This window comes from Cladophialophora carrionii (assembly GCF_000365165.1).
Source record: "Cladophialophora carrionii CBS 160.54 unplaced genomic scaffold supercont1.8, whole genome shotgun sequence".
Taxonomy (NCBI): Eukaryota; Fungi; Ascomycota; class Eurotiomycetes; order Chaetothyriales; family Herpotrichiellaceae; genus Cladophialophora; species Cladophialophora carrionii.
This window is the reverse complement of record NW_008481833.1, coordinates 913,790-931,197: the sequence shown is the minus strand read 5'-3', so window position 1 is coordinate 931,197 and position 17,408 is coordinate 913,790. Positions and strand designations below refer to the sequence as shown.

The 17,408-nt window shown below is 53.5% G+C and overlaps 7 protein-coding genes across 7 annotated transcripts; 3 read left to right on the top strand and 4 right to left on the bottom strand.

The window, feature by feature from the left end:
• Positions 1–214: 214 nt before the first annotated feature.
• G647_09001 (uncharacterized protein) lies at positions 215–1,476 on the top strand (the record flags this gene model as incomplete). The annotated part of the gene is made up of 2 exons (XM_008733306.1): positions 215–549; positions 636–1,476. The coding sequence occupies 2 exons, from the start codon at positions 215–217 to the stop codon at positions 1,474–1,476; spliced, it is 1,176 nt and encodes a 391-aa protein (XP_008731528.1).
• Positions 1,477–4,007: 2,531 nt separating this feature from the next.
• On the top strand, positions 4,008–4,623 carry G647_09000 (uncharacterized protein; the record flags this gene model as incomplete). The annotated part of the gene is made up of 2 exons (XM_008733305.1): positions 4,008–4,340; positions 4,396–4,623. The coding sequence occupies 2 exons, from the start codon at positions 4,008–4,010 to the stop codon at positions 4,621–4,623; spliced, it is 561 nt and encodes a 186-aa protein (XP_008731527.1).
• A 1,495-nt stretch (positions 4,624–6,118) lies between these two features.
• On the top strand, positions 6,119–6,862 carry G647_08999 (uncharacterized protein; the record flags this gene model as incomplete). The annotated part of the gene is made up of 1 exon (XM_008733304.1): positions 6,119–6,862. One exon carries the CDS (start codon positions 6,119–6,121, stop codon positions 6,860–6,862), a length of 744 nt encoding a protein of 247 aa, XP_008731526.1.
• A 144-nt stretch (positions 6,863–7,006) lies between these two features.
• G647_08998 (uncharacterized protein) lies at positions 7,007–9,190 on the bottom strand (the record flags this gene model as incomplete). Its single annotated transcript, XM_008733303.1, has 3 exons — positions 7,007–7,899; positions 7,962–8,245; positions 8,292–9,190. 3 exons carry the CDS (start codon positions 9,188–9,190, stop codon positions 7,007–7,009), a joined length of 2,076 nt encoding a protein of 691 aa, XP_008731525.1.
• Positions 9,191–9,590: 400 nt separating this feature from the next.
• G647_08997 (histidinol dehydrogenase) lies at positions 9,591–12,404 on the bottom strand (the record flags this gene model as incomplete). The annotated part of the gene is made up of 1 exon (XM_008733302.1): positions 9,591–12,404. The coding sequence occupies one exon, from the start codon at positions 12,402–12,404 to the stop codon at positions 9,591–9,593; it is 2,814 nt and encodes a 937-aa protein (XP_008731524.1).
• A 499-nt stretch (positions 12,405–12,903) lies between these two features.
• On the bottom strand, positions 12,904–13,230 carry G647_08996 (uncharacterized protein; the record flags this gene model as incomplete). Its single annotated transcript, XM_008733301.1, has 1 exon — positions 12,904–13,230. The coding sequence occupies one exon, from the start codon at positions 13,228–13,230 to the stop codon at positions 12,904–12,906; it is 327 nt and encodes a 108-aa protein (XP_008731523.1).
• Positions 13,231–14,296: 1,066 nt separating this feature from the next.
• G647_08995 (uncharacterized protein) lies at positions 14,297–16,105 on the bottom strand (the record flags this gene model as incomplete). Its single annotated transcript, XM_008733300.1, has 4 exons — positions 14,297–14,789; positions 14,953–15,291; positions 15,348–15,491; positions 15,561–16,105. 4 exons carry the CDS (start codon positions 16,103–16,105, stop codon positions 14,297–14,299), a joined length of 1,521 nt encoding a protein of 506 aa, XP_008731522.1.
• Positions 16,106–17,408: the final 1,303 nt, after the last annotated feature.

The following is a 17,408-nucleotide window of genomic DNA, read 5'->3' as shown; positions in this document are numbered from 1 at the left end:
GTCTTTCCTTATGTAAGAACCACTCACGCGCCTCCATGACAAGCCCTGGGAGCACCGCTTATCGCGGCGTGGTCGTGACTGACAAGACCGGAGACTAACGAAGACCAAACAGTATCCGACCCCAACGCTTAACCCGGTGCTGGAATTCTTCGCCCCATTGATAACAAAGGATACAGTGCTCTTTCACGTCACTCTCCTGATCAGCGCCTTTCGGATGGAGCAGCACCTCCCGCCGAACGAACGCGTGAGATGCATACGACTCTCGAAGATGTGCATGGACCTGATTCAAAACAGGATCAACGAACCGTTCCCCATCTGTGTCTCGGACGAGACGCTGGCGGCCGTGGCAGGGCTTGCCGTTATAGAGGTGCGACTCATCGTCTCCGTTTCCCTCAGGTGCTGGACGCTGACTACTACTATAAAGCACGAGAAGGGCAGTTTACGTCTCTCCCGCATCCACGTCACCGGGCTCAGACGAATGCTGGAGGTGCGAGGCGGGCTGGAAGCAATCCGCATCTCGAACCCCACGATTGCAAACGTGCTCTTCTGGTGAGTGGAACTTTCTGAGCGACATCTGACCCCTCCACTCAACCCTTCCAGTACAGCGATTTCTAACATGGCGGACCCAACTATAGCATGTTCGTGGCCGCAGCAGACGTGGACTTCCCCACCTGCGATGCAGATACGATCGTCCAGCGGCCCCCTTGGTTCTACCACAGCCTACAACTCGACAGGTCTTTCCCCTTCCCCAGTGGCTCGGGCGGGACAACCAGCCAGTCCAACTCTGCCGAGCTCGTCCCGAACCCGAGCGCGAACGCCAACCACGCGCTGGATTTCCAAGCCCACGGCGTCTCGCCCGAGTACTCTGAACTGATGCTCAATCTACGCATCCTGGCAAAGACCTATCAGACGGCCAACGACTGCAGCTCCGCCCGCGAGTACCAGGACGTATTGACCTTCCTGTGCTCCACTCTCCAGCGTCTCCTCACGTTGCCCCTCCCCGTGCACGAGCCCCTGCTCGGCGTCAACAGCATAGGCAGCTACGAGAGCGCCATCACCACAGCATGCCGGCACGCCTTGATCATCCACGTCTTCGCCCAGTGGTGCGGCCACCAGCCGGACCCGTCCCTGCTGGTGAGCACCGCGCAGCACAATCTCCTCCTGACGCTGAGGCCGTTGACCGACCAGCGTCACGTGTCTACCAAGCTCCTGCTGTGGCTTCTCTCCGTGGGAGGGACGTGCCCCTACGGCCCCGCCCAGCACAAATGGTTCGTCAGCCAGCTCGCCGACGTGGCGACCGATCTGGAGATCCATTCGTGGGAGGACATGAGGGCCAGTCTCAAACAGGTCATCTGGCACGAATACCAGGATGACAAACAACACAAGGAGCTCTGGGACGAGGTGCTCGCCCTGCGCGACGAAGAAGCCCTGCATTTCTCCGAGATGGTCTATCCTGTGCCTAGCGTGGCATTGTAGGGCACAGTGTACTCTAAAGGAACATGATAAAAGCTGATAGGAACGATACAACGCAGCGTCCTAACCGGCAAGTATCATGTATGCATGTAGATATGTCGCAGGTCTTAGCCGACAAGTGCGAGTACAAGATACTGTATGCCAGTCAGTCAGTCAGTCAGTATGTGACTATCTGTGCGCAATACGAGTAGGATTCACCCTCGAGATCAGAGATCAGAGAGCCTCAACCTTCAACCCCGGCCCCCGAGCGTGCGAGCCTCGTAATCCGAGCCGACCGGCACCACTCACCACTGATCTGATCCTTCCGCATACGGCAAATGGATTAGCATAAACCGACCCGGTAGGCATTGTCTGGTCTCAGTCGTCGACACGTGGGAACTGCATTTATGTACGTATGTACGTGTGTATGTAAGTACGTAAGTAAGTTAGTAAGTAGATACCTACCCCGGTGGCTTAATTGATACACACACCTGGGGACGGAAGCGAGTCGAATCTACATGTGTACGTGCATGCTGTTCTCGAATCCCAAGTCTCAGAGCCTCTATGGAGTAAACGTACTATCAACAAGATACGGGATATGGGGTATAGGATACAATCACAGTAGCTATGATAAGCTGCTTTTATATTCAACGGTCGACGCAGACGCGAAACAGTCGTGTACTCGATCTTCGATCTTCGATACTCGTATATTCGATACTCGTGTATTCGACATTCGACATTCGATGGTTGGCATACAGACTCCCTCGTACATCTTCATCCATCATAGCATACGCATACGTATACACATACATATACATATACATATACATATGCATATGCATATACATATACTAGACTTCACGAGTAGTGTTGTCTCTCATGGGCCATGGCTCGCCAGCAAGGATATAATTGTCGGTGAGGCACCTCTAGTCCTCCCACACTCCGGACCCGTAAAGTCGTTGTGCTTCTTTCGCTTACTCATTTTCATGCTTGCTTGCCTGCCTGCCTGCTTGCCTGCCTGTCTGCTCGCTCGCTCGCTTAGTAGACAGGTCCCATTCCATTTCTACGCAATTCAGCTGGGTGGCTTCGAATGTGGCGGAGTAACACACGTGGCCTACTGTACGTACAACCTGGTTCTTTACACGCTTTAGTTCTTGCACTGCAATACTAATTTCAGTACGGTACGACTACGAGGTCGAAGACCCTTTTCGAGACGAAAGTAGATAAAGAGCCACGAGCCGCTGCGGATCTGCCATGTGCGGCGTGGCGTGGCGTGGCGTGGGCGTTGCATGTGCTGTTCCATGGTCTGCGGACATATCAGGTATTTACATAGTACTGAGTACATACTGTACATGGGATAGCATAGGACAATGCGGAGGACAATGCCGTGGGCAGCACTAACTACTGTAGGTAAGGGGTTGGCCTGTGTCGAGTTCACAGCAGCTGTGCCGACACCCTGGATAGGATTGAGTGGCGTCCCTGGGCTGGGCTCACGATGGTGGATCCAGAAATCTCGTGGCCCTGCCGTGCCTGCATAGTCATAGTCCAAAGTATGAGTACGGAGTCCACAGTAGTCAGTCAAGCAACGGCCTGGCTGGGCTTGTTGCTGATCCCTTCTGAAGCTTTTGCCGTCCTGGGCTATTCGGTACGCAGTCACAGTAGCCATGTATGCTTGTACGTCTCCGGAAACGGCCTGTCGGGAGCGTCTAGGCCAATCAATACAAGAAGATGCTGCCCCCCTGCAAGCGCAGGGCCGCGGGACTAGACGGACTCGACGAGATACAGGAGCCGATTGGCTAGATCCGGCCGTCCCTTGGCTCCAGGGAAACCCTGAATGAAGCAACAGTTCGGGTTCGCATTGTCCAGCAAATGACAGATCTTGAGGAGCCCCTTCGTCGCGAGGGCGTTGAAAATCGAAGCTTGTGCCAGCCATGTCCCTGCAATTGGACGGTCGCCCAAAGCCATGTTTCGGAGATAATGTGGCCAGGCAGGTACAAAAGGCCTTGTCGCCGTGCCAGAAGGGAGTGCAACCGTGGCGACCGGTGAATCTCGAACGCATAATGGTGACGCCAGCCTGCTTCCGCGTGCATTTGTTCTATCACGTCTTGGTACTAGACGGTGAATGGGGGCCAAAACCAACGGTTCCGATGGCCACGACCACTGGAGGATCAATTGTGGCAGCTCGACGATCCCTTCCCACTTTACCCTGCTGCCGGAGTTGAACGCCTGGGGCTCGACCTTGATATAGCCACGTGTGGTGGCCATGTGTGCGTTCGTCGGCTGAGGAATCCCTCATGGCACGCCGTATCAGTGCAGAGTCTGTCGCATTGCAATCGGGGTACAATGGTGGAGGGACAGAGATGGCGACGTCGAAACCGTAAGTACTTCCTGTCACACAAAGCCTGCTCAGAAAGAATACATGCTCCTCTGCAGCAGTCACATCTGACTCGCTTGGAACTAGACCATCTCAATGTCCTGCGGTACAACGGCCCGGCAAACGAACGGTCGACTCTTTTCGTGTGAATCCATCTTTTCATGCATGCCCGTCAGCAATGATGGAAGCGATGAACGATATTGACGAAGTGGCTTCCGCGTTCTCCTCTGATCCCGAGCAAGAAAGACCAACACCGGGTTGGAATACGGGCTTTGGCTCACATTTCGCCTTCTGGAGCAGAGACACCCTGGTCAGCTGTGTGTGCGGAGCATCTCCTGACACATACTGCACATGTCTTCCAATTTCGCTGGATTTCGTCCCCGAGGGCGATTATTCCCACCAGCCGCCAACGCATCAAGATCGTGGAGACTTGATCAACCCCGAGTCCACCTTCTCTATGACCGAGCCACAGATTCGGGACGACTCGAGACCAGCTGTGCCCACCAGGAAAGAGGTAGACCATAGCCCAAATATAGTGATATTGTACCTTGGCTAACTGGCAAATCCAGCGTCGAAGGCAACAAAACAGGGCCGCACAGGTCCGACACCGAGACAAGCGAAACCGCTTCCTCCATGAAACGATGCGCAATGTTGAGGCGATGAATGAGGAGTTGAAGCAGACACGGGCGCAGCGTGATTATTTCAGACTGCTGTATGAGGACCTCGAGACGCAGATGATGGAGATGAAGAGTCACTCGAGCTCCCGAGTACAAAGTAGTTCTCCCAGACAGAATTGAGCAATGCCGTATAATGCCACGCCCATTATGGTTGCTGTAGTTCTTTGGATACGTGTAGGCGATGCACTTGGCAAGGTGAAATGATTGCCGAATTCTGGGCCAGCATCGTGCTCCTCCTGCTTCCAGGTCTTCAGGGCCTGGCGACATGCCGGATAGACGAGTTCTATGCCGTTGTTTGGCAGCCCTTGACTTAAGACTAGCGATCCTGCCGTGAATGAGGGATAGTCCAGTCAGCTCTCAACCGAGAACTCCTGCTGATTCAGGTGGAAATCCGCTTAGTCACAGCTAGCCCAACGTATGAGTGGTGCCCTCCCCTTGTCGAAGCTTCTTTCGGGTAAGCTATTGAGCTTGCATCCCGCTGTAGGGATCCGGGGACGGAGAGAAAGTCGCGGCGGAAAAAAAGGTGGCTAACACCCTGTGTTATCCATTAGACCCTCGATCTTTCCTTTCACTAAGCTGCCAGATTGTCACACCAGGAAATTCATGAGAGAACCGCTAGAGCCGGCTACCTTGCAAAGGTACGCCAGCCATATATCGCGCACACATGACGATGGACCCTGGACGGCTACCGGAACAGCTGCCATCGAGGGCCAATGCCTGCCCCGGGCCTAAGAAGAAGGCAGGAGTGAGGAAGAAGCCCAAGTTCTTACTTGCAAAGGCGGTCAGTTGCGAAGACATCCTGCAAGAGAGCCTGACTGACACTGACTAGACCATGACAGATACGTCGGATGCGGAACTTAGCCGAAGGCGCTGCTGTGTTGCCAGGTTCGACCGGTTAAGGAGCTCATCCACATCGACGAGGCCCGTGATGTTTCCTCCATTGGTCTCCACATCGTTGGATAAGAAGACAGACTTCCTGCTTCGATCTTGTAAGACTGTGTCCATCAGAGCCCGTCCAGTAGAGCTCTGAGGCTGCGTTGGCTATCGAGGCAATTGTACGTCGTCCATGGATGTGAGATTGCTGACGAATGCTTGCAGTCACAACCACTCATGCGGCTCGAATATACTGGAATGATTCGCAAGTCGCCGACCACAACAAACACATCGTCTCGTTAGCCCTCCGGAAGCCTGCCCTTTTCAACGCACTGATGGCTAAGTCGCTCTCACACTTCCAAACAGCAGGTGGTCCGCTGCCACTTGGTCAGGATCGGAAGGACAGCGACCAGAAGATGAAGACTATCGAAATTGACATCGCTTTCTTCAAAATGCAAACGTTGAAGGGCCTCAGGTCGACGCTTGCATTGAGTCCTGCGAACCAAACATGCCCCTCCACAGTCTTGACCATATCATCTTGCTCAAAATGGAAGTGAGTGGACTTCTTCAGTCCTCAACCGTGCTTGTACTGACCATGGCGCAGCTGTTGACTGGCACCATGGTCGAAGTCCGAATGCATCTGCGTGTACTTGCGGAAGATTTTAGGAAACCGGGGCGTGCTTGACAACTTCTCATCGTGCGCAATGTCGCCGCCTTTGTTGTACCCTATGCGAGTACCACAATGTCCGACGAAGTGATGAGAGCGCTGAACAATTGCCGCTTATCGCACTTGTCGAGTCTGGCTCGAGGCTTTGACGGGTCGACAACGACGAAGCTGTTGGGGCCTCAGATATTGTGCTATGTCTCGTGGCAAAGACAGTTCCTGATGATGAAGGAATTGGCAAATGCTGGAACCTGGAGAAAGATGACCGTGGAGGACTACGGGATCTCATCGAGCATGGTACATCGTGCAGACTACCATCTGCTCACGCTCCCACACCTGACTCAGCTATCTCCGGTAAGGAATCTGGTCCGGTTGGTGCTGCTAATCGGCGACATTGCCGCCTTTATCGGGCTGCCTTCAGGACCGTTGTTCGTCCCCCGTCTGTCGGTGCAGCTAAAGGGCGCATTGCGGGCAGTGAATCTATGCGACCTGCCCAACCTCGGCGACGAAGTTGTCCGTCTGATACTCTGGGCATGCTTTTATGGCGTAGAATTGTCAATAGGTCTTGCAGAGCACCCGTGGTTCTTGTTGTACCTCAGACAGAGCCAGAGGATTCTTGGGCTCCACCAGCCTGCTGAAGTTCTGGCACTCCTCGTCAGCTTCATGTATACGGAGAAACAGTTCTTCAAGATCTCAGCAATAGTATGGAAGGATGCGAGCGGAGAGGAAAGTGGAAGAGGCCGCGAACAGCGTCATACAAGGAGCATCCATTATGACCTTCAAAGACTGAGTTTAGTGCATATCGTGGCGGGAACGAGCTGAAGAGGTATCCGTCAACAGGAACTTGCTCCTACAGGGGCCACCTTTTCAAATAGCAGATGGCAATCATAGCGCACATAGACGCCGAGATTCCCCGCAACGTGTGTCTAGAATCATCGTGCTTGTGCACCTTCGTCGAGCACGGCCTCAGTACTGCCAGTGTCCATCTGCAGGCTGCAGACCCATGCCGTCGTAGTCGAAGGCTCCGGACGTCAAGGCGAAATCTTGTTCGAACCACTGCAAAACATCGATTCCCGTCATAAATTCATCGTCTGGAACGTTCTGTTGCCATGGGTTCGTGTGAACTTGAGCTTGCGGAAGTAGCTGACCTGCAACCGGCAGAGGCTGGAGGGGGAGGGGAAGAGGAGCAGTAAATGGCGTCCGAGTGGGAAAACCTGGCTGGGAGACTGCTTCACCCGCCACGAGTCGAAGGCAGGGATCGTACGGCCCTTTGGTACCTATTGAAAAAGTTGAGTCCGGCTCGAGTTTCAGGTCGATGCCACTGCCGTCGTCCGGCAACTTGATCGTGGAGAGCAGCTTGGAAGATTCCAAAGCTTGTGCCTTGATTTGCGCAAGGACCAACCCGAAGGCTCGCGCAACGGTAGAGTTGTTCTCAAAGTGAACTTTGGCCAGTAAAGCAATGATGGAGTTCAAATATTCTTCGAACTTCAAGTCCCTCACGTCGATGTGGGATCTGCCTTCATACTCCGCCTGGCTGTCACATATGTTAAGTAACTTGCGCAGCGCTCGAGCCGCGTATCCAGTCCGGACGAAGAAGAGATTGGGTAATGTGCAAGCCGTAGCGATGTCTGTGGATAGCAGAGCATCGAAGCATTCATGTATTGCGGCAAGACATGCAAAGAGTGCCTCCTCTCTGGCAGGGATGAAATGCAGGTCTTTGAATTTCAAGGCAAGCTCGTCCAGTCCCGTAGTCTGAGGAATGCGGAGAGGCGATCGCAGGTCATCTATGTCGTGCTCCGGATGGAGAGCTATCTCGTTGATGAAGAGATCGGTACTTGCCGCGACGTGCCGGGCGTATGCTTCACATGGCTGAAGTCAGCATTCCACAAGATATTCCTGGAGCGCTCTGCCGGAGACCTACGTAGGCTTAAGTCCGTTCTCGCATGTCGCCGCCAGTAATCAAGTTGCTGACGAAAGCCTCGCAGCTGATATTGAATTCTGATGTCCCGAAGCGTAACACTTGCGCCCGGGTCATCCATGGAGAAGGCAAGCGACCCAGCTTCAGCAATGCGCTGGATGCGTATCAAGTCACATAACCAGACGTCGCTTGGTAATGCAGGTGGTTCGGCTGAGATGATATCCAGACACTCTTCAGTGTACACCGACCACCGGACGAAGGCAGGGTGGCGGAGGGACATTGAGATACTGCAGCAATATCAGCAGTGTCACAACGGCTTTAGTTATGACCCACCTCGTGGCCATATAGTAGCATCCCAACCAAGCTCTCCGTGCGGCAAGAGATTCTAATTGGTACGGACCGTTGCGTGGCTCCGAGGTCGCCTTATGAGGACGCCTCCCTAAGCCTATATCGGTGGCCATAGTGCCGGCAATGTGTGTCATCTGATTGAAGTTTAGGTCACGCATCTGCAGCGCCCTTGAATAGAAGCAGACATGGACAAGCAGAGTCTGCACCAACTCGAGGCTTCTCTCGCCCTTGTACACGATTCGTAGCGCAAGGTCTTTGATCAACATGTCGCAGAGCTCTGAATCAACCTTGCTCCGTAGCCGGGAAATAGAGACGGTGATAATGGCAAACAACAACAGGGGCTGCTGCTCTCTGAGAGCTTTGGCGTCGGTGGCCTGTGGGAACACCACGAACGGAAAGTAGTGACTCATTTCATGCTTGTACCTCTCAAAAGCCACGCAGGCAGTTTCCCAATCGAAGAGGCCTCGCGACAACGCTTCCGCAACGAGGCTCTCTTCTGGAGTTACTGGCGACTCCTGGTCAGGGCTGGGGCGAGTAGGGATGGCATCACTGTCGGTGGTCGATGCACCAGCCTCTTTCGATGCAAGTAATGCCGTGAGAATGTTGATCTTCTCTTCAAGGTCTGCCACTCTCTCGGTCGTCTTTCGTTTCCTTCGTCGGGGTATATCTTGCATAATGCATTGACGTCGTGTCCTGATGCACAATTTGCAAGCACTTCCAAGTGCCTCATCGATCTCACATCTCGTTTTCATCCGTCTGCAAGTTATGCATGCACGACTCGATCTGACGGCTTTGGCTTTGAGAGTGGTGCCCTTGTATTGCTCTGCATCGTCACTGTCGTCGCTGCCGTCGCTGTGGACATCAGGTGCATCAGGCGGGCTCATGGTGACGGACGCTGGCTAGGAGACAACAAGACCTATTGCTATCCTCGAGACGGCCTTTTGCTTGCGGCGTGCGATATTTCAGGGGGATATATTAAATATTCTCTACATTGAAAATCAAGCCAGAGAGTAATTAGTGTCAATTGCTGCCTGAGGGGCGGAATAATATTGTTCCGCAATGGCGATTAGTCAGCCATTCAGCCTCGTCACTCTAACACTCGACAAGGCTGCGTAGGAGTGACCCAAGCCTGTCTGATTGTCATCGGGGCTCTAATCTTTCTTCTTGTACCCAATCTATACCCCATGATATCCCTGAAATCTGGATTGGTTTATCGACATGACACATTTGACAGACTGCGCTGACGCCTCGGCTCGACAAAATCGCTCTTCCACAAGATATCGCTCAGGGAGCTGCTGGAGCTGTAAGGCTTTCATTCCCATCGACCCATGTCGCTGACACATGTTTTTCACTCTCCGGCGATGAGGGGTCCTGCTTTTGCACGGATTTTCTTGGGACGAGTCCGAGTTTCTCTAGACGAAGCTCCATAGCCCGTCGATGAGCATCAAGTCCTTCGCATCTAGCGAGCTCCATAACAGCATAACCCACTTCACCGACGCCCTGTTCGGTAACTTCACTGCTGGTGATATGCTTCATGAAGCTCCCAAGATTGACGCCACTGTACTGTCTCGCATAGCCGTACGTCGGTAAGCTATGATTAACACCTGCAGAGTAGTCGCCAACCGACTCTGGTGTCCAGCCGCCAAGGAACACAGAGCCTGCATTCTGAATGTCTGGCAAAGCGGCTCGAGGATCTGCAATTTGCAGGATGAGATGCTCTGGAGCGTAGTAATTCGACCATTTGAGTGCCTCTTTGAGAGAGCCAACGGAGATAGTTACGCTGTGCTCGATTGCGCCTCGGACAATGTCGACACGAGGAAGCTCGTATGCTTGTTTGTGCACTTCATCCTCGATCGTTTGGAGTTGCTTCTCATCAAGATCGATTGCGATCAAGACGACCTGGCTGTCTGTTCCATGCTCAGCTTGACTGAGAAGATCGCTCGCCACAAAGGCAGGGTCGGCAGTATGGTCTGCGATGACGAGCACTTCCGAAGGACCAGCCGGCATGTCGATTGAGACCGAGGCGGAGGTATCGTTGCTCACTATCATCTTTGCAGCTGTCACGAATTGATTTCCGGGGCCCAAGATCTTGTCCACCTTGGTGATAGATTCGGTGCCGTAAGCCATCGCCGCAACAGCTTGGGCGCCACCTGCAAGCACTATGGCTTCTGCTCCGACTTTGTGCGCGATGTACACGATCTCTGGCGTGACTGTACCATCCGATCGTGGGGGTGACGCGAGTACAATATTCTTGCATCCCGCAGCCATCGCGGGTACTCCTAGCATGAGTGCCGTTGACGGCAAGACCGCGGTGCCTCCGGGAATGTAGAGACCGACTTTCTCGATCGGTCTTGAGAACCGAGAACATGTCACGCCAGGCATGGTCTCCACGGTTAAAGGCGCCGACGGCTTCTGGGCAGAATGGAATTTCAGGATGTTATCGTATGAGACATTGATTGCCTTGATGGTTTCTTCAGGTAGTCGCATGAGAGATTCAGGGAATGGTGCTTTTAATACTGGTGACTTTAGACTCGTGGCCCGTTCAAACTTGTGCGTGTACTTCAGGACTGCCGAGTCACCCTTCGATCGGACATCGGCAATTATAGGTTGAACGAGGGACATGATCTTCTCGTTTGACTTCTGTGAAGGTCGTTGTAAAGCTGCCTTTAACACATCCTCTGAGAAGGCTTGTGAGGTGGAATAACGCGTCATCTGTATCCGACGCGAGTCATTTTGGCCGGCGGTATCTGAGGGAGCTTTAGGCACAGATGCGGCTTCTTTGACATCTTCGTCTTGGTGGCCATTGGCTCCATTGCTCTCGGGCTGTGCGGACCCTTGTTCACTTACAGGCTTCTCTTCGACATATTGTGGTTTCGCATCGCCTTTCCGACGCTTGACTTTCAGGCTTTTCAGATCGAGGTTTCTCTCAATGTCTTCGAGGGTCACATCGGCTGCTATGCACCGAGCTAGGGCGAAGTAAAGCAGGTCGGCTGCCTCGGAGGCGATCTCCTCTTTTGAGCTTGCTGCACAAAGCTCGTCTGCCTCCTCCTTAATCTTTGCATTGACAAGTTTGGGATCATTGAAGAGGCGAGCAGTATATGAACCTGCAGGGGCATCGACCTTGCGGTCTTGCAGAGTTCTCTGCAACCTTGAAAGACCTGAAACTCTACCCCAACATGACATTGTTCCGAGATGGCAAAAGCCCCGGCCTTTCTGATGGGCTCTAAAAATCAAGCAGTCTTTGTCACAGTCGAAACCGATGCTGATGAGTTCTTGGGTGTCACCACTCGAGGCTCCTTTATGCCAGAGTCCTCGCTTCCGACTCTGATACACGCCTGTGCCGGTCTTTAGAGCCTCGGCAATGCTTTCGTTGCTGCTCCATACCAGTCCCAGGGCGACCCCACGCTCATCCACTACCGTGGTCGCATAGAGGCCCGTCTTCCGATCTGGAGTAGCACCCGCGACGATCAACTCCGCAGCCGGTAATAGATCCTTGCCAGATGGCAGAGATGGATCGAACGTTAAGTTGGTGGACGAAACAATGAGCGCATTGCCAGGATACTCATGGAGTAGATTCCTTCCATCAGTTTCGCTCGCTACTGCGATGTATATCGATTGATCCTGACTTGGGGGATAATTGTCCAATTCTTTCAAGACGGTATCAACAAGCTCGTTGCCCTTGTCGCCGTCAAATGCCCACTCCGAAGTTTTCCACTTGGGATTGTCCTGAAGGAACGCTTTGAGTTTCGCAATATCGGTCTTTGGACTGACAAGTGAAATTGTCAAAACCAGACGATCGGGTGAAATGGTCGGCTCCTGCGCCAGCACCTTCAACTGCTCAAAGGTGACAAATATTTTGGACGCCCCGTTGTTAAGCACGTCAACCACATTGTCCCAGCTCTTCAGCTTCCTAACATCAAGGTATATATCAAGCTTGGCGAAGTTCTGGCTGAGGAAGGCGAGGCTCGAGTGGAAGTTTTCTGGCGTGACCTGAACGAGACAATGTCCGAGATATGACACCTGCTGCAGGGTCAGGCCCTTGATCTCGTCTCGGAGGATAGCCTCAGGGTCGACAGCGACGAGGAGTCCTGTACCCATCGTTGCGGCGAGATTCCAACGACTGAATCACGCAGTGAGGAGAGAGGAAGGATCCTATGTGCCTGTGTAGGAAAGTGCTCAACAACTTTTTTTGGGTTATTTTTGACTCAATGCAGAAAGCGACGGCGACAAACTCCGGGCGGGGTTGAGCGATAACGATACGATAAGAAGCTGAAGAGGAATGTTTTCCGAGAGGCCACCACCTGATGCGGAAAAAGGTTAGTGGCTTGGCAGAACAGGGAGACAAACTCTAGCGACTCCCAACATTCAGTCCCTCGATTGCCATGTGCCCATCCCTTGTGGCTGTGAAACGTGTGGCCATGTCTGCCGGTCCTCTACTACCTCGACAGCCTACTTGGAAAGCATGTGAAAATCAAGACATGGCAGTTCTAAACATATCCCTGTCCACAACTTCGTCCTTCCTTGCCACAAGCTCATCGACATCCCAATTCACCCCAACCAGCCTGTTAGCCAGAAAAGCTGCCATTTGACTCGTACTTTAGACGACGAAGTCACCAGCAAGCCCAGGGCCGGTGGATTTGACCTGCGCGACGCCCTCGAGACCAGCCTTCCGGTACATGCCAGTTTTGACGTTACCCGGGTGGATGGAGATCAGTCTCGCGCCACCAGGCAGCACCGTCTCGTCCAATATGTCCATCGAGATAGTCTCCATCATTCTCCACATCGCTGCCTTGCTTACAACGTGTGACGAAACGAGATTTGGCAGAAGGACGTTATAGGCAGCGATGCTATTGAAATTGATAACCACAGCTTGTTCCTTTGCGTTTTGTCTCGACCGGCCCGGCAGGAATTGCTGCAGAACCATGGCGGTCCCCAATACGTTGACCTCGAATGCCCGCCGTCATTCCATATTAGCGTGGACGAAGTTCTCAAGCTTGGGGAGGTACCCGGCATTGTTGACGGAGACATCGAGTCGTGTCGTGATGGATGCAAACAAATCCTCGACAGACTTTTGCGAGGCGATGTCCACCACACGGTACTCGACCTTTGTTCTAGGATAATCCCTTTTCAACTCTTCGGTGGTGGCTCTCAACCTCGATTCGGTGCGGCCCGCGATACTAATGCTGGCCACATGAACCTCTGCAAATGAACGTGCAATGGACGCTCCTATCCCATAACCCCCGCCTGAGATGAATACATTCCTCGAAGCATATTCCGAAGACAAATTTGCCGGTGAGATCCGATCAAAAGGTTCGAAGCGCTCGATCTTGGTGCTGAGAGGCAAAGCGTGATCGGCTGAGGGAGACACGGCTACGATTTGAGACTGGTGGATTTCTTCTGCTTCGACTCGGCTTGCATGCCAGCTAGGAGAAGCCACGTGGGCTATTTCTGAACACCTTGGACGGGCATGCCGTGCTGACCGGGTTCGTCAGTCGTCCGCGTACCGCAAGGCGTTGGCCTTCTTGTCGTGCTTGATCCTCAGGTTCCATGCTCTCCCCTTTGTGGGACATGGCACAGAACTCGCCTTGCATTTGTTCGGATGTCAGTAGGCAAAGCCTGTTGGAAGACTTATGCATCGAACGGTTGGGAGCAGAGGCAGAGGCGCGCTCCACCCATCTCATTTACACAGATGATCCCATTGTGTATAGCCGCCTCCGCTCTTTGCCCTGTCAATAGTCTCTCTAGATCCCAGCCAACTTCATACCTCTCACAGTCTGACACGAAAATGGCCAACCGAGTTACGGTCCGTAAGACGCCAATAGCCTCTGTCTATCCCTCCAAGTGGCCAGTAGGAAAATACTCCAATAATGCGACAGGCTGGACATGTCGGCTTTTTGGGGTGAGGGGCGCGGCAGGCATGGATGTATGTACAGGTGTACTTTCACCCGCTCCATCCCAGTGATCCCCAGTATTCTCGGCCGGAACAACTATCAAGATGGCGGGACAGCTTTTTCTCCCTGCGTAGGCTCTGCGACGTGCCTAGCATTTTCAACCCCCACCTCAGTCTCCGTCTCATCCTCATCCCACCCATCCCTCTCATCCTTGGGGATCCGGACAAATGCAAGCGCAAGGAACGTCGCCGCCCCAGCGATCCCCACGCCAAGCCACAATGCGTGTCTATACCCCTGGACGGGCTTCCCTCCTCCATCATTAGTGTATGCTTCAACCGTCGCGGCGAAGCCCAGTCCCGTACTCAAGCCGTAGGAGGCGACCGTGCCGATCAACGAGCCAGCTATCCCTTGATGTTTGCGCTTGACGGCATTGGAGGCGATGATCTGTGCGGCCGTGTAGATAAAGTCGGGTCCGAACGAGAGGATCATGGTTGAGGGAAAGCACTGTGCCCAGTAGGTCTGGGGAATTGGCTGGGTGGCGATGAGGACCATGGCGACTATCGTGGCAATGGAGCCCATTGCCATGATGTACCTGGTGGTATTCACACGTTAGCTCAATATAATGGCTAGTCGAGAGTTAGGGACCTGATTTCCAGGCTAAAAAAGCTGAGGCACTGGGGCGTGGCGGGTCGGAGAGGCTCAACCACAATCGTGGTCTCAAGAATTCTAGCGACAAGACAGGACGGGCCACTCACTGGGCGGAGATGTATCTCACGATCTTGCCACTTAGAAAGGCGGCTATGGTCCCGAAGATGGTCAGCGGTTGCCACGCCGCGGCGACCAGTAGCATGCTGAACCCCCGGATGTTGCTGTTCCATAACGTGGTGTACCATACGTGGACGCCAACGGCCATGAAGGTGAAGAACGTGGCGATTATCATGGCCAGGAAAGATGGCGCCTTCCAGATGTCGAACGGCAGGATTGGGTGCTTGGCAAATTTCGCCTCCCAGATCAAGAACCCGACAATGTGAAGCACCGACATGATGAGGAGGACGTACTCGTAGGGCTCGTCCCATCCGACAGCAGGAGCTTGACTGTGATATTGTGAGTCACGGACTGCGGCAGGGGCCAAGGTAATCAGAATGCCTACTTCCAGACAAAATTGAACATTATCAAGCCCGTCGTCGCCAAGTAAGCCCCAAGGTAGTCGAATGATCCGTGCTTGTCAAAGGGCTCGCCCTCGGAAGGCACGACGAAATAAAACAACGTGAATACGGCTGCTCCGAACATTGCTCTAGCGCAAACGGTTAGAATTGGAATTTGATATTCCACCCTCGACTGCGCCCAAAGGGGCCTGACTTACAGAAAGAAGAACAACCATTTCCAATGCACAAGCTGGACAAGCAGCCCCGGAAGCACGCACCCTCCCGATGCGCCCAACGGAGCCATGGCACCGAAAAGAGCGACCGTAATGTTTCGCATTCGCCCGGGCGGGAAAGTAATGGTCAACAGCGCGATCGAGTTGGGCACCATCATGCCCCCGCCAATGCCGGTGAGCGCTCGCAGCGTACAGAGGGCGATGAAGTTCCTCGTGAACCCGGATACGAGTGAGAATATCACCCACCAGACCCCCGCGATCAACACCATGTTCTTGTGCCCGAATATCATTCCGAGCCGCCCACCCATGAGCACGAACGCCCCTTGAGTGAGCGGATAGCTGGCCGCAATCCATGCTGAGCTGTATTCAGTTGCTCCCAACTGCTTTCCAATCGCAAGCGCACCATTGATGCCCGCACCAAAGGGAGCCATCTGGACGAACTGTGTCATGACAATCGTGGTTGCAAGCACAAAGCCCTGAGTTCTGGTGAACTGGGGCTTGTTCGCCTCGTCGACGACAACGGCGGCCATGGCTTCGAACAGGGCCAACACACAGTTGGGTATGTGAAACTCGTTTGTTGGAAGTCTGCATGCTGCATGGTGAATGCTCTTCAGTCCAGGACTACATGTACCGTGCACCTAAACTGCCCTACCTGTACGCGGTGGCCCCTGAGTTCCATAATTGAAGTAGTGTGGATCCCAATCTGCGAAGAGATCTTTGTCGGGATTATTGAGGCTCGAGATCTGAAGTGGGTTTTTGTCATGATTAGTGATTGATAATTCGAAGCGATAACAGACGGCACTCCGCAGGTGTGGAATGCACCGACTCCGTTTTTACCTCGGGCCTATTAGGGGAGAGTAAGAGGTAGTTGTCCTTGGCATCGAGTGCATATTGCCTAACTGGGTAACGAGATACTGCATTGAAGAATGTCTTTTACTGCATTGGGAGTCGCCGAACACTGGCAGGTCGACTTGACGCGGACACCGTTGTTGGCCGAGATGCCGGAAAATGAGTCCCTGGCGAGAGAACCACTTTGAATCCGATCGCTGATATTCATATATCGTGGCGGGTGTGCAGAGCTGAATAAACAAATGCATTGTCGATGACGCGTTCTAGAAGCCCACACCGTCCCCTGAACAAATCCACTCCTCACAGAGCTTCCGGATCAACGTTTCGGTATCAATGATCACGGCTCTGGAAATTTCTGGTCCGGCGCGGCCGCAGTCGGGACGGGAGACTGGGCGCTCTTAGGCAAAAATAGACGCAGTTCGAACCTGTTGCCTATCAGACTCGTGTTTCCGTTCATCGCAAGAATAGTTGTGGATCTCTTCGCTTCGAACCATGCCCGGTCAAATGCGTTCGCGTTCGAGGTGTTCCGAGACATCATCGGCCGATTCGCGATGCCTTACGGTGGCAAAGATATGAGCGATGCTGAGTCCGTTGGATGGCAGAGCTGGCTGGTGAAACGTTGGCATATTTGTATTATCTGGTCCAGCCCAGGCTTAGTCAGGAAGCGAAGCTGCCACCAGCTTGCATGACGGAGGCGGAAGTGATGGGATCGTGAAAGCCGTGAGGGTCATCGGCGCCCTTAAAAGCTCGATAACTTCTCAGCATGCCGTGCTAAGGGCAACGTCTCCAGAGCGAGGGTTCGGGATATGAAAGCCCATGGCCGGCCGAAGAACCACCGGAAACCAGCCTGTTCTGTGCATATATGGAAATGGCGCCCACAGATGGTATTCTGGCATTTGCTGGAGCCTCTCGATGAGAAGCAGGACTTTTCCCGAATCCTATGATTGGAATACCTCGGCTACAGCCGACTCAGAGGAAGGCCTA